The following is a 16,552-nucleotide window of genomic DNA, read 5'->3' as shown; positions in this document are numbered from 1 at the left end:
AAAGTAAGGGAGATTAAACAAAATGGGTAAGGCAATTTTTAAGTCATTACTCTAACATTACTCTGAAATTGGCCAGAACACTATAATTATAGAATACCCTACTTACTCCTAGGAACACAGATAATGATGCATTCCCTAGGCAGACCCCTTAGAGCCCCAGAATATTCATAAATTAATACCTGGACACTAAAATACTCTTCAATTTTGACAGCAACTTAGGGAAAAGCAATGTTTTTCCTCGACAGGAACTTAATACAAGTCCATCTTACACAATCCACTCATCTGCATCTTCATTTCTCAACTGTCACATATTGGATCATTCTTCTACATCACTCCTACTTGTGTCATCTGTGCAATACTTAAAAATATCATCAAATACCCAAACCAATTCTGTAGGGCAAAAAATGGACTAAGAAAAACAGACGACAAGTTCTAGAGAAGAATCACCTTTTTTGATCAAAGCAGACTTGGATACCTTTTTTCTGCTCTCTGCTCAGATCTGAGCAGCAACACCCCATTTACCAAACCCTTCCAGTTTCAAGAGAAACACAACAAACCAGAACAAATCATCATTATCTAGTCCCATGCATATGGCTTGTATCTGATACACTTTAGAAACACCAAATAATTTCAAGAACTGGAAAACTTTAAATTGCTGTAAGTCTGTATTTTACCTCTCTCTCTATTTTGTCAGTCTCATATTTGAAGACTTGTTCCCTTAAATCAGTACACTTGGCATTTAATTCCTTGTTTCTCTCTTCCACTAGGTAAACTTGCTTTTCAGTATCAGCTCTGAGTTTGTTAAAAATATCATTAAACCGATCTTGCACATCATTAACTACTTTTTCTTTGATGATCCCCTTGTTCTGCAGATCTTCCAGTTGCTGACGGAGCAAAAGGTTTTCACTCTGGAGCTGGGCCAATCGCTCCTGCATGGATTCCTGCTTTATTGTAAGTTTGTTTACTTGGTCTTTCTCTTGCTGTCGAGCATGATCATATTCCTTTGCCTGACACTGGGTTTGACTTAATTCTTTTTGTGTCATTTCTAAAAGCAATGTTTTCTCTCTGAGCGTTTGTCTTGACTGGTGAAGCTCATTTTCTAGACTGTTAGCTTTGCTTTCAGCTTTACTCAGCTGCTGAGACAAGCTCTTGTTGGCGTCTCGCACATCCGAGAGGTCATGATGGAGCTTGTCTTGCAAGCGAAGCCATTCATCGCGTTCCCTCTGAAACGTTCGTTCAACATCGCTTCTGGATGACTGGTGACGTTCAAGTTCTTGCACAGCAGTGTTCAAGCGGGAACGAAATGATTCAATTTCTGTCTCTAGTCTGTCTTTGCTTTCTTTTGTCTGCTCAAGTTTGGAAGTTAGCATTGCAGATTCTGCCTTTAGTAAGTTCAGTTGTCCATTGTACTGAAAAACTGTTTGCGTTAAGGCTTCCTCATTCAGCTTAAGTTCTTTTTGGAGATCTTCATTTTTTTCTTTCAAGGTCTCATTTTCCTCTAAATATTTTCCTTCTTCCTCCTGGTGCCTAAGTCTTATTTGATCAAGTTCTAGTCTTAGCATGGCAATTTCATCTTGCAGTAACTGATTTTTGTACAACAGATCCTTTTCTCTCTCAGTGTCGGATTCCTGAATGATAGGGAACATGAATAAATATCCAGGTGGGAAATAAATCTGCAAAACCACTTCAGCATTAAACTCCATTTTAGTGTTTCTAACAGTGCAACTTGACTGCCAAGATAAGAATGAAATTTCAGATAAGACATAAGCTGCTCTATGAACCAGTGCATGTGTCCAATGCAGGCACAGAATGAAAGCATAACATATCCATAAATAAACACGCCAAATACATAATGCCTTTTTTTTCGGTAAACCAGCAACTAAATAATAAAATTACTTAAAATGTTTCAGGTATAAAGGTTATAAAATAACAGTGCTTTCTTGTGTGTGCATGTCTTTAAAATATTCCCTTGTAGATTAATTTGGCAGTGTAACCAATTGGGTAAAATCTCTCTTTACCAGGCTAAAAAGGGTATTTTCCTCTTTAAATGTCTTAATACTTTTTTGGCATTACTGAAAGTTGGCTATACAGTTGAATCATCCCTGGAATGCAAGAGTCTTTGTATAGTGCCTGTTTATTATACAAATTATTTTCCACGTAAACATATTCACCCTATATTTATTGGGCAGCACAGTCAAGAACAAATAAATCTTCCAAGAATTTCACATTCTTAATAAATTCATTAAACATTTCAAGACTTTTTTTTTATAGTGTCCATGACTGCTTATTCTCCTTCAATTATTTTAACTAGTGTTGAGAGTTTAATTTATTGCTTATCTTCCTTCATAAAACTTTAATATGTGGAGGTGGAAAAGAACTTCATACTTCAAGTTTGATAAGGGAATAAATAATTTAAAAAACCCCAAGTAATGGGAACACAAAGTGAGTGTCAATTTCCTTCCTTGCCAGCCTGGATGTAGGTAACTAGGTGTTTCCCTGCTAGAAACCTTAAAAAGTGATGATAAAATGTCAAGGAAATAAAAGCAAGACAAAAAATGGTGTAAATAGTGTTTACTTTTAGCTTTCTACTTGTACATACAGCACTGATACTGCTTTCCAAAACTTTTAAAGACATAAGGGAAAACAGAAGAGGTATTTGCACAGTAAAATTAAACTGCAAATAATCCGTCAAGAAGCAGAAAAAAAATATAAGTTTTATTATAACTGTAGAACAAACATGGTGAAACTGAATTAATTAGAAAAAAAAAATCTCCTTACATCTGAGCTTTTCCCTATAGTTCTTCTTGTCTCCTCTTCTAGTTCCTTTTGTCTCCAAAGGTGGTTGTTCAAAATGCCTTCTTGCAGGGCTCTGGCACTCTTTTCCTGAGAGAGCTGTCTCTGTGTTTCATCACGCTCGTCTTCAACCTACAACGATAATACAATTAAATTACTTGCACCTTCAGAAAAACAAAGCTAGCAATATCATCCCACTCTCCCTTGTATTCTTTTAAATACTTTTGCTTTCCACAGTTACAATAATCCATCTATAAATTTTAATTTTCTTCTGAAAATTAAGAAGAAATACAGAATAATTTAGTTACTTTAATTATTATTTTATAATAATTCTGAAAAATAACTCAAAGTTAGGCTTTGAAATACAGACCAAAAAAAGAGAACACACTACTTGGAAACCAGCTGTTCGCAAAATCTGACAATAGTTACCCAATTTCTCTTCCATGAACAAAGTACCTCTTCTTTAGACATACTGGAATACAACAACAATTAAAAAGAAGCAGAAAATAAGAAAACAATTTTTTAAGTCATTATCTAACATACCTGTTTGAAGAGCTTTCTCAGTGTTACTAACTCCATTTCTAAATTCCTTGATTGTAACTCAAGCTGCTGTTTCTCCTCCATCTCTTTACAATATTGCTCTTCTTTCCTTCTGAGTTTTTCTTTTGTTTTCTCATATAGTGTTTCTACTCTGAGCCTCTTTTCTTCTTCTTGTTTCAAAGTAAACCTGGGAATTAACAGTATAGTTGAGAAACTAAAGCACTGATATAAAAATTAGATATTCTACACTATGAACTTGCAGAAACTCAAACCATAAAAATGTTAAATATTTTCAGATTTTATATTTTTACTCTAATTTTTAACTTTTTAAAGAATTCTACTGTCATTCCATTATCCATGGTATCACATTTACAGTATATGAAAATAAACTCTTGACTGTTTTGTCACTTTTAAGTTTATCTAGGTAAATATACTGTTACAAGGTAACACATTATCAGAGCAAAAGATTACATACTTAAGGCTTTGGATATCACTTTTCCATTCCACTTCTTGATGAGCCAAAATGGATTTCAAATCTTGAGTCTCTTCCGCTATTAATTTTGATTCCTCCTTTTCACTTTCCAATTTTCTTACTTCTCTCCAGACTGCTGCATATCTATTTTTTTCATGCTCTATTATTTGTTCATATTTAAGAAGTATGTTTTGAATTTTTAGTAAAATAGCAGAACCTATTTTGAGACAGAAAAGACAAAGTTGCACATATGCATAAATACTTTCTAATGTGCAAATTTGGTGTAGGTGATAAAGTTTTGGCAGTGGGAAGAATGAAGGAAAGCAGTGGGAGTTCTCTGAGAAGAGGCCAAGTGTTGCCCCATTCCAGACACAAGACAATGGACCAACTGCAGGGCACAACTGAGCCTTTCAGCCATGCTGGTGGCACCTCATAAAAATATATTTAGGAGAAGACAAAACCACCACCACTCAGGCAAAGGCAACAAATAGGAAAAACAGCTGCTCTGTACACATGGGTCAGCGATGAAGGGGGTGGTGGGGAGGTGTCATCCTACATATACATGAACCACGATACCTGGAAGTGCACACAAAGAAACTATGATTTAAAAGAGAAACTTGTAAGATCTGAGGAAAAAATGACTTTAGAACATACCTGTATGATCCACAGTAAGCTGTTCTAAGAGCAACACAGCCTCTTTGTAGGTGGACGTTGGTAATTTGACATCCTCTGATGTTGTGTCAGATGAGTGAGTTAAATCAAGGTCATCAGTTACATCCATTTGTATGTTGACCTACAAACAATACAGTATTTTCTGTATACAACTATGTAATATTACACATGCATGAATTAATCGTTCTTTCATTCACAGTCCATATCTGACTGGTCCCATCTGAGTGATTAAAAGTTGATAAAACTATTTATCAAGAAACTAATTTTACAGTACCTTGTTCTTTTCACTCGCTGTTTTTGCTGCAGGTCTGGAAAACAGAAATGTATTTCAGTTCTGGAATGTTTATCCTGCATTAAGAACAATATCTAAAGTTGTTTTGAAAACGTAATTTCAGTAGGGAATTAATGTAAAATTTAGTACAAGAGTTTTTTAAGATGTAGGTGAATACTGGAAAAAAATTATCATCCTTATTGGAAGATGATTTTTTTTCACAAGATATTAAGCAAATAGTTGAAATAACTGTTCATTCAAAGTGACAGGAATCATATAGCTACAGACATGGAGATATTTAGATCCATAGTTATGTGCATTCCCTGTTTAATACTAGAGGTTTAGTTCTCTTCAGTATTTAGACTCTTTCCCTTAAAGTCAAAGACCTGTAATTTTGGATTCTCTAGTGTACTTAGGCTGACTGGGGTGGAGTTAATTTTCTTCAGAGCATCTCACACAATGCTGTGTGTTACATAGCTGACCAAAACAGTGTTGACAACACACCAGTGTTTTGGCTACTGCTGAACAGTGTTCGTACCCTGCTGGCAATTTCTGTTTCTCATTTTGCCCCCTACAGTTAAGTTTGAGGTAGGCAAGAAGTCAATAGGACATACAGCTAAAGAAAAAAAAATAAAAATAAAAACCCTCAAACTCTAAGATGCATGTGATGAAATAGTAAATTTGTTCTTGTAGAAGTCTCTCCTCTCCCTTTTTAAAAATATAAAATATATGTTTACCTACTCACTGATCTTCAGGTAATTTTTCAGCACTTGTGCACACTGTCTTTGTAATGAACTTGGCTAAGATGTTCAAAGCACACAAAGCAAAAAAGATGTGTTTTGGAACACAAAAATATGGTCCCATGAAGGAACAAAAACCACTGTGCATATCAGGTTTACAAAAAACTTACCTTCAGCTTTAGGTCAATTTTTATCATTAAGTAAGTTTTAGTTATAACATTCCTTATATTCAGTACCTTCCCTCCTCTTGAGATGCTTCACTGAAAGTGCTGTCATCTGGTACTTGAAAATTATTCCCACTGGAAGAGCTCATCTGCTGATTAGCCTTCTGCTTTGAAGTTGGTCCTTTATTTTTCTTTGCAACATCATGATTCAGGGCAAATTCGCTACATTAAACAGAAAGAAAAAAAAACCTACCTATTGAGTAACTTAACAGAAAATATTTATTTGAAAAAGACACAAGATGATGTCAGAAACTGTCAGATCTCAAACAGATATTTTTCCTCTGAGTTGTGATAAAACACAGACTTAACTCCAAGGATTGTGGAGTATTTAAAAGCATTTAAGAAACCTTGCCCTAGGAATGAGGGGGGAATGTGGAACCTGAACAAGATTCAGGCAGTATCTTATATCCACATTAGAGGAAGTATTAAGAGCAGAGATTCCTTTGAAGGACAGACAGAAAAATCCTCCTGCTTAGGATTTCATAAAAATATCAGTGCCTCCTTCAAACTTTTAATATTAATTTGGTAATATCTCTTCCCTCTTCCTAAAAAAAAGTGTTTTTCTTATATGTTTATAAAGCAATGGTCTGCTCAGTATTGCTTTCAGCATCAAAGAAACTGCTTCAACTAGAACAATATTAGAAAACCTAAAAGATACTTAAGTAATCCTACATATATGAATTAGAGATCACGTCTCTAGGTTCTACTTTCATTGGCACTTTAATAATTTCTGACCTCTCCTCAGGTGAAAAATTCTTGCTGACTTTTTCTTCTGTAGTGTTTTCATCCTCCATTTTCAAAGAGTCATTCTTCCTTAGGGTAAGCTTTTCCTTCATTTGCAGATTAGTAATATTGCCTGGTGGTGTATTTAATTTATCAATATTTTCCTCTTTTGCCACTGTCTGCGTATTGAAACATCTTTCTGTGTTTTTTTCCTTCTCAACCTACAAAAAGAAAGTTAAGTTTCAAGTATTAATCAGTTTTTCCATAAAAGAGAAACACAATATTCAAGATTGAATATTTGCCTTTGAAGAAAAGTAAAATTAAAAAAAAATACAGACCAGTATTTTCACAAAAACTACATTACAAAGTGTGTTGTCATTGAAAGTACTTCAAATTTACTCATGATCCTGTGATGTAACAGAAACACAGTCCTTAGAAAGAAAACAACATGTATCTTAAAACATGAACAACAAAAATGTAAAAGCATTACTGATGGATTAAAGAGTTAGAAGAACTGCACAATGTTTGTTATGAAAACAGAAATACAAAAATCAAGTGGATGTGTGCTTGGTTACTGCTTTCTCTATGGAGGGCAGGGTAGCTGGGAAAAGATTCCAAACCCACAAGTAGAAACAACTCCACTCACAGCAAACAGGAATTTAAGTGAAGGGCAATGATGACACACCATGCAGAAATCAAATGAGAAGTTCAGTCAAGACCCTGTTCAGAAGCTATTTTCATTCTTTGTTTCAGAATCAAAACTGATTAAATTGTTTGTACTTTTTATGTCAATGAAGTGCTAACTTCTTACACTGGAAGTGAGCGCCACATACTGTTCAACTGGAACAATAGTGCATTCTGTGTTTCCTGAAAAGGGGGAAAAGGCAACTCTCCACTGCTGTCTTTATTAAGAAGTTTTGTATTTTCATTCAAACAATAACTAATTTGCAGAAAGCAACTTCATTTAATGATGAATAGCTGAAGTGAACAGGACCATTGATATGGAGAAAGACTAAAGAATAAGGAGTAGCAGGTGAACTACCTCTTTTTGCAGCTGTACCTTCTCTTTCTCCAAAGCCAGGAATACTGTTTGCAGCATTCCTACCTTACACTTAAATCTTTCCAGATCTCGTTTTAGCTCTTCATCAAGACTCCTTTCCAGCACATCACACTCCTGAGCACTAGTGAAAAGACTTTCAGTTTCTGTTTCTCCTATATTACTGTTGATATGGCAGTCCTTGGGAACATCATCATTAAATCCAGAGTATCTTTTAAGTTTCATTTCTGTTACAGAACCTGCACTTTCATCACTTGTACAAACAGGTCTTATTTTTGGAAGAATATTAGAAATGTCACCCAAAATACTTGATTTTAAGCTATGCCTCAGGGAGTAAGCAGGACCTTCCTCTGCATTTTTATTATTTCCATTATCATTCTCTTCTGTTTCCATAGTAGGCATTTCCTTTTTCTTTCCTTTAGCTAGAGACATCTTTCTGTTATCTACATTGTTAATGCCAGCTTCTTTGTCTGTATTCCAGGTATCTTCTACACTTGTCCTTAAGCTATTTTGATCAGGAAGAACACCACGACTTGGAAATACAATTTCCATTTTGGGTATTTTTCCACCTAGTGTAAGTTTAATATCACCAAATTCACCTTGGCTTTCTAAATAATGACTTGATTCTGTCACAGGAGATGAAATAATGTGAGAACTCTTCAATTCTTCACCAAAGCCATCTTCTGGTATTTCTTCCACAAGTGAAGCAGTTTCCCCAGCTTCAATTTCACCAAACAACTGCTTCAGCTCTGCTGTAATGTTTTTGAAATTTGTTTTTAATTCCCTTTTCTCATTTTCAACCCACATTCTTTCATATCTTTTTTCCCAAGGTTTTAGATTTAACTCCTTGTCAGCACTGTGCGATTCCTCATTTTTTGTTAGGGCTTCCTGATGTGAAACTTCTGCTTTGTCAGTCTGATTTTCATGTGCTGTTTTTCCTATGAAGTTGGCAGCTTCTAAAATATATTTATCCTTAAGCAAACAGGTACAGACAAAAAGATTACCAAGAAAAAGGAAGTTAATCTAGGCAATTTCCATTGCAAACTCATCCTATCATGTAACAGGAATAACAGCATCAAAATATTTTGAAAGCAATTTTTATAATATAAATCAAGGGATACTAAATTAAAGGTTCACTGACTCAGCTTTTTCTTAAAAATAAAGGACTTACTAGCTACTAGGACTTATTAGAGACAATAGCTTTTCTAGGATTGGAGTTGTCTAGGCGAGTTACTTCCACCTTTAGGCCTGCCTGTTTTCTGTAACCAGTGGCCTTTGTTAGAAGCAATTTATTTTTTCACGTTTTATTGCTTTAATACCATTTTTCTTTGGAACTGCCCATGTTTCCTCACCTTCCTTCCTTCCTACTGTCTGGCATTTTACAATCCCCTGCCAGCTAAGCTAACACAGTGTTAATGAACACAACGACGTTTTTATTGTCCACAACACAGAGAACTGGGCCTATTTCTTCACCCAAGGCACAGAAATGTTAAATTTCATTCAAAGATCCCAAGAAAAGCATTTATGAGGGAAACCTGTCCATTCCTTCCCTCATCCCAAGTGAGGAACCCAAACTTATGTGAAAACCATACCGTGCCTCCCTTAACACCACCCAGTCTCCCCCTGTCCCTGACCCCACATCCTGCTCCTCACACGCTCCTTCCCCTTATGCCTCCCAGCACCTTCCATACAGGCCTGCAGCCTTAGTCCCACGGGGCTGAGACCATTCACCTCCTCTCTCTTGATAGCCAAGCCCTTCTTCCTCTGCAAAAATTCCTGATTTCAGAACGGGGAAGGAACACCTCAGCTAGCTCCCATCTGTCTCAGCCTCACCATTCCCCAAGTTCACCGCCCAACCACTGCCACTTCCAGCAGGCCTAAGTTCCATGCTCTGCCTGTCAATATTAAGCATGTTCCTTTTCCATCACACCTGGGTGTGGGGTAGAAGTAATCTGCTCCATTGTCCCTTGAGGTGCTACAGAAGACTCCAGACCCCTCTATCCAGCCCTCTCCCTCTCCTACTGTAGGCCCAACACAAACAGGATGCCTGCCTTATTCCGATCTAAAACGCTCTCTGAAAGAAACCTTTTCAAACTCTTACTAACACGGCCAAACAAGCAGATGTTTTGCAGAGACATGGAAAGAGTTGAGGTCACAAAATTTAACTTTTTTTTTGTTTCTTCTTCTGTTACAAAGTGGAAGACCAGGCATGTTTAATCAAATAGGTCAGCACACTATAGACAAATTTCCTTCTTTACTTGAATGTGCATTTTGCATAGGGAAAAAAAGAGAATTTGACTGCATCGTTTCTCAGCACTGTGCAAAAGGAAAAACAGTGAACAAAGTCTAAGCAAACCAGCTGGAAACTGGTTTAGTGTAACAGCAAGTATACAATATAACAATAAGGATTTTTCCCCACCATAAGAAGACTGCATCCTATTTTACTTCAGGCTGTTCTACAACCTTTATCTACAGGATTCTACAGAATTATTCATTGACTGGTAAGTTTCCTTCACTTTACATGTGTATAATATATAATTCTTTGCTTTACAGTGTATAATACAATTTACTATTTCAGGTTCCTAATTCAAAACCTTTGGTGTTACATACCCACACTCCATAGTTTTCAATGGCATCCTTATCTTCTTTTTCAGCTGCTGATGACATATGAAAAGTAGATCCTGAGTACTCACCTACAATGAGAAAACTGTGTTTTGATAACCAGCGTGACCTAATACTACTTATTTACAATTAGAGTGCATCTTGAATCATATTTGTGAGAAAAATCTTGAAAGAAAATAATGCATCACCTTTAATTTATGAGCTCTTAAGAGACAAAAATTACCATAAAACAGATTGAAGATGCATCTGTGTACACTGCTTTTTTACAGGGCATTTAAAGGAAATTTGCTGAAAATTGCTGCAAGTGGTCACAAATCAACCAATTCTGTTTCTTAAAGGTGCATTACTGTGATCTTTCTCTTTGAAATACTGTGTGCCATACAGTAAATATCGCTCCATCAACTGTAATTCTCCTATGTGCACATGTGCAGTACAGAAAAAATAATGAAAAAAAAATCACAGCTTTGAAATATTTTAAGGCCTCAGCTTTACTCTATCCATGAAACAAATCTGTCTCCAGACATGGATCTGGACTGAGTATTTCAAACTGCTACCTTATCTGTTGCAGAAGACACAGATGGGAACTGAAAGACAGACTAGTGTCATGCTGAGAAACAATCCATGATCTGAATGCTTTGCTTATACTGTTGAAAGCCGGATTCCACTCTTCCCTCTCTCAGAATTTCTATATAATATGGGCAGGTCACAAACTTCTTAGATGTATTCACTCAGTCTGGCAGCCTACCCTGAATCTCTGTTACACCAGAGAACTGCACTCCAGATAATCCCAGACACAATCTAGAAGCAGCACCTCACTGTCATTGTTCTTGTGGAAGGCATATCGTACACTTTCAAGTGACAAATTTGCAGAAAGAAATGAGTCTTAGCAACTCAACTGAGGAATCTAAAAACAAGAGATGGAGCCTTTTCACTCTTATCACTCTGCACCTCCTGTCTTGCTCCGCAACACCATGGATTCTCCACAATAGCCTTTCTATATACAAAAGTTTCACTGCTAAAGAGGGACAAAATATCCTTCCTACAAAAAAAACAAAACAAACAAACAAACAAAAAAACCCCAAAAAACCAGCAAGACTGAGAAAAATACATAGGTATCATCAAAAAATACAAAAGGGTGCAACCCCACTTGTTGGCATTTTCTGCTTTAGGTACTTTTGCAAGACTTCATTCCTGGAAGGGCTCTTAACATTTGATACAAGCACAGAGTTACACCTTTATGTCTGAACTGGAGTCTGAGCTCCTCAGTCAGTCAAAGGTCTCCAGAGGTCAATTCTGACCCCAAGTTACACAGCGTGAAGTAACAACCTTTTCCTCCCACCTCACTGCTGGGTAAAATTTCTGAGATTTTTTGTAGATTTGACTGTTGGGTATTTGAGTACAAGGCATTACACAACAGTCATTAGCGGATTGACAGCACTTATTTCACAGGGTTGTTATGATGATCTCTTGATAACTCTGATGCATTTCAGATAGTCTGATAAATACTAAAGAAAATAACAGCAATAATTAGGAATTATCTAAGGATAATGTTCTACAAGGAACACAGGCATTTTTTCCTTTTCCTTGTTTTTCAACAAGAGGAGCTTTAGACTTTAGTCATGCTTACAGATATCCCAATACCATTTGCTGGTGCAGATGAAGGCTCCAGCCAGCATTAAAACAGACAGATGTGCTGGTGGTCAAGGGACATTAATTTAAAATTAAGAAAAGATTTGCAATTACAATATGTCTGTCCATGAAAGAACATGACAAAGAGATGGTCATGAATACCTTCAATATCCTCAACATCTTCTAAATCAAATTCCTGCAACAGACCTGCAAAACAATAAATAAATAAATAAATAAAATAACACAGATGCTTTATTAAATACTCGTAAAAGATTATGAAGCTAAATCAAGAACCACTTAAGGCAAATGTACCTGATTTCTGCTGCTTGTTTTCAGGAGACATTTCATTCATTTCCAAAGCAGATATGGGAGTCTTCAGCTATGAAAGACAATTCAATGATATAACACCAAATTCAAAGTAACTACAAACTATTTAATTAGCGGAATAAGTAGCCAGTCTAACATAACAAATACTTACCTGTGGATTGTTGGGTTTCTCCAAAAGGCCTGGAAGTGAAAAATATTTTGGGAAATGTTATTCTTTTAAATTGTGGATCTGTTTTACTCCATTCAACATCAACAGTTTCTACAACTAAGTATTAGTCATAATCATTATTTCATCAAGAGTACAATACTGAACATTCCATTCACCCATCATGCAGTATGTGTCTTAGTGTACAAGAAAAGAACAATGCATACTTCCCATCATACACCCTGGATTTAAAATATGATTGTCACAGAACTAGGACAATATAGGTGAAGCAGTAAGGTCATGCTTGTTAACAGAACAAGATTAAAATATTTAGTCCTTTTGAGGAGCTGAATCCTGCTTTCTAAAAGGATTATTTCAAAAGCCAAAGCTAGTCTTCTGCAATGAATGATCATAAAACAGCACTATGACTGTGATTATTCTGCAAGTGCTTAATATTGAGGAGAATTTTCTTTTCCATTGATGGGACTAAGAAAGCATGGGTGCAGACAGTGAAACCTCATATATGTCTAACAAGGTAAAATCAAGGCAGTGTTCATCAGATTATTGTGGTTTAGCTTGCAGGGGAACAACAGAAACAAATGTTGTCTGGTTTTAATCTACATTTACAATATAGTTCCAAATATTTTTTTAAATTGTGTCCAACATTAAATCATTTCCACACCCACACAATCCCACCTATACTTCTCAAATCCTCTGCTTAAGTCATCTTATGGCTTGAGTCCTCTCACTAAAGAAGTATATGAAAGAATACTTAGAATTATTAAGAATGGCCCCATGGCAAGAATTTTATATTTAAATAAAATTGTCTATATTTTATATAAAAAAATCCAAACCAGCATTATAAAACAAACAGTATTCAATTTCAGTAAACCTGGTGCTCCAGCAGTGTTAAAAGACCTTAGAAAGATTACCATAACCACCTTTTACCATCTTTTCTCACTGATCCTAAACTTGTCTTTGTAGAATTCTTGTCTAAGCAGAATTCTGTGACAAATAGTTAACAACTACATTTGAAACTCCTGGAAGCTTGTAAAGTTTTGCTCAAGACACTCAAGAGACAGTGCCACAAACTACAGGCAGAAATCCTCAGCAAAAATCCCTGTATTTGTAGTCCTACTTTAGCTTCTAGGCAAAGCACAACATAAAGCAATCAAAATGCTATCAAAGATTAAGCTAGGGGTGACAAAAATGCTAAGCCAGATCATAGCTGTCTTGTGCTGCATTATCATCTAAGAACGTTAAATGTTGAGAAAGGTCAGTCCTAATAGACATACACTGTCATCACTATGAAACAAGAACCTGAATTAAAAAAAACTAGATACTCACTGGAAGAACACAAATAATGCAAAGGATTTCCTTTACAAACTGGCCAGCAAGTGCTGTGATTACTGGCGTTAGTTAACAAATAATAAGCACTTCATTGGTATGGCTCACACTCATACCGTGACAGCATTTCTAAGACAGACACTGATAAAACTTTACTTTAGCTTATTAATGCTTACAGACAAACATTAGCCCACCAGGAAGTTACCATTGTCACTTTCCCCTGAAACAAACTGGGAGCATGCTCCATGTCTCTCTGCAGCTGGGAGCAGCACACCACATGGCATTTTTCTTGACATTTCAGAATCCGCTTGTGTAACCTAAAACCCATGAATAAGAATTGGTACAAATGCATTTGCATCTAATTGCTATAAAAAAAAGGTCTTGCTAAACCAATTCATGTTGCACAGTATCAAGTATATTCTAGATACAAAAATGTTTTTTAAGGCCCTTGGCAAGAATCCATCAAAACACAGTATATTGGAAAATCACAGCAATTGTGTTTGTTTTCAGATCTTAAGCAAAAAATTCATACCACTATTCTGCCACGCTGACAAACCTTGACAGACTGGACAACCACAAAGAAGAATTGACATGGTAACTCAAGATACAGGTTGTGAACCAACAGCTACATGTCTGCAGTGGTCCAGCATTTGTACTGAACTTGTATATGACATTCAGGTTGGTACGGACATTCCCATGGCATATATCCTGCGACAGTGAATGAACACAGTGCTGCTTCCAATTGCAAGAGCCTTTGGATTGAATAAAGATTAGCAAGGCAGATCGTAAAATTACCTTGAAACTAACAATGTTTGAGCCTTGTATTTTTAAGAAGGGGATGGGAAGAGTCCTTTTTTCTCAAAAGAAGAACCAGAGGGACTTAGCTACAGACCTTGCTGATTGCCATGGAAAGAAAGAATGAAAAAGGCAAACAAGGCCAGCATGTGCAATGCCTCTGTTGAACATGATTTTAAAGAGGGCCAGAGTACACCTGCAAAAGGTAGAGAGGATCTGTTCAGAAGCAGCTAGCCATCGAGCCTGCAGACCCCAAGGGCAACAGCTAACCAGGTCAGACTAGGATGGCATGGTGAAAAAGCAACAATCCTGCCAGCCTCTGTGAAAAGGTAAGAATATTTTAAGCAGCAAGGAACTTCACTGTTTCAGGACTATACTACAAACCAAACTCAGCCAGCTGCTATGACCCAAGCAATTAGCTCAACCGTACTTCATCCCAAACCTAAACGAGCAGCTGGCCTAGAACAGGATTATTTCAAGGGCCCCCAGTTACAAACATACAGCAAAAGGAAGAAAAGAGGAAATAAACCTTATCAACAGTAGTGTCCAAATAAAAAGGAAGCTCCCAAGTGATTCTGGATCTTACTTCTACTTCCTGCAGTGGAAACCCTTGTGTCCTTCACAGTAAGTACCTCAGAATCTCAGGGAGATTCAGCATCTTCCACTTGCTCTGCTCCCACTGTTAGAAAGGCATCTACAAATAAGGTAAGAAGCGAGATGCTTGAGTGTTTGTACATCCAAAGACACAGGTTTCACTGATGAGGACAAACTAAGAAGCAAGTTTTATTCAAGTGTTTCTTCTCACCCAGACACATCATGTTATCTCCTTTTGCTCCCTTTTCTTCCTTTCTATCAGAAGATGGCTATGCACAACAGCTAACAAAGCTACAGGCAGTACCCAACATGCTTGGGTAACATTCAGGAAGATACTGCAGTATCCTGCAGTTCTGCTGCATGCAGAGTTAAGGTCTCTCCAGGCTGCAGCTCCAATATTTGGCATTTGCCATCACTTTCCACTGTACAGGGGGTACCACAGAAACACTATCCAAAACTTCCTCACAAAGGTTACACAATGCACAAAGTCACCAAGAAACAATCCTCCCATTGTTTTCCTACTAGGAAAGATCTTCCCTGACAAAGTTACCCAGCCCCTTCCCAGAACCTATACACCTAAGTATTGCCATTTAAAAATAGAGGCTCACACCTCAAACACTTAACCCAAATACACAAAAGCCATTTCTGTCTTGGAGAGGGGGGATTAAAATTCAAACCGCTTCCCTACAATTTTAAGACAATTTTAAGGTTCAGTCTAAGGGGGTTACTAGCTAGATTTTACTATCGTATTTCTATTTTAAGCTACTCCATTAGGAAAAATTGATTCAGGATTCAATTGTGTGGACACGTATACATCAAGAAGGGGGAAGAAGGTGGATGCCTGTCACGGCACCCACCCCAGAAGAGGCAACTGCTGGTTCCAGTCTGAACTCTGACTACTTACACTATGCTAAATACATACTCACAGTAAAACACATATAGGCAGATGAGCAGGTAGAGGCACAACACCAGAATACAGCAGGTTCTGCCAGTGCCCCCTGCACAGCATCTGAGCAGCAGCTACACATGCTCTAGTAATGTCTACTACAACAAGCTACTCTCTGGAGACAGACAATGGAAATGGTGCTTTGTCTTCCCATTGTCAGACCTCAGGTAAGTATCAAAGTGCTCTACTCTGACTAGGCTGGTAATGTTTTCAAGCACACACATGTGGTGCTGGAGAGACCTTCTACATTTTAAAACTGGACAAGGTGAGGCACTGGAACAGCTTTCTCTCAGCTTGACTCAAATCCTTCCCTGGCTTCAGCCAAGAGCAATTACAGCCATTCAACGTGACAGTACTCATGATAAAAGGGAATACTGTTGTCACTGAAGACATTCTAGTCCTCCTTCTCTTTGTTATCTGTGCATTTTGTTCAGATCACTTCAGGAAGAACATAGCAACAAATCATGAATGGCACTTGCTTCGTATCACACTGCTTCATGCCCAATGCTACAATTTCAGTTCTTTAAGAATGATGAAAAGCAACACAATCTGCTGTCCTTCTCTGCCAGTGCCCACTGGGACTCAGAGGAAAGAGAAAATTTTGCTATCATAAGAGTCAATCACCATTTTAGTTCATTTTCTATGCATTAATATT

At 37.0% G+C, this 16,552-nt stretch overlaps 1 protein-coding gene across 1 annotated transcript in view; it reads right to left on the bottom strand.

The window, feature by feature from the left end:
- Nucleotides 1-16,552, bottom strand: part of ANKRD26 (ankyrin repeat domain 26) — a 44,181-nt gene that overhangs the window by 16,438 nt on the left and 11,191 nt on the right. Inside the window, 15 exon segments of the mRNA XM_041421045.1 lie at nucleotides 675-1,628; nucleotides 2,779-2,925; nucleotides 3,337-3,520; nucleotides 3,809-4,022; nucleotides 4,460-4,598; nucleotides 4,752-4,785; nucleotides 5,725-5,874; nucleotides 6,448-6,656; nucleotides 7,478-8,464; nucleotides 10,103-10,185; nucleotides 11,906-11,950; nucleotides 12,056-12,122; nucleotides 12,222-12,250; nucleotides 13,768-13,879; nucleotides 14,990-15,036. Of these exon segments, the coding sequence (XP_041276979.1) occupies nucleotides 675-1,628; nucleotides 2,779-2,925; nucleotides 3,337-3,520; nucleotides 3,809-4,022; nucleotides 4,460-4,598; nucleotides 4,752-4,785; nucleotides 5,725-5,874; nucleotides 6,448-6,656; nucleotides 7,478-8,464; nucleotides 10,103-10,185; nucleotides 11,906-11,950; nucleotides 12,056-12,122; nucleotides 12,222-12,250; nucleotides 13,768-13,879; nucleotides 14,990-15,036 (3,401 nt within the window).

This window comes from Onychostruthus taczanowskii, unplaced genomic scaffold, assembly GCF_017590055.1.
Source record: "Onychostruthus taczanowskii isolate IOZ18803 unplaced genomic scaffold, ASM1759005v1 scaffold68, whole genome shotgun sequence".
NCBI classification, from domain to species: domain Eukaryota; kingdom Metazoa; phylum Chordata; class Aves; order Passeriformes; family Passeridae; genus Onychostruthus; species Onychostruthus taczanowskii.
Note: the sequence above shows the minus strand (reverse complement) of the source record. Positions and strands in the feature narration are given on the sequence as shown.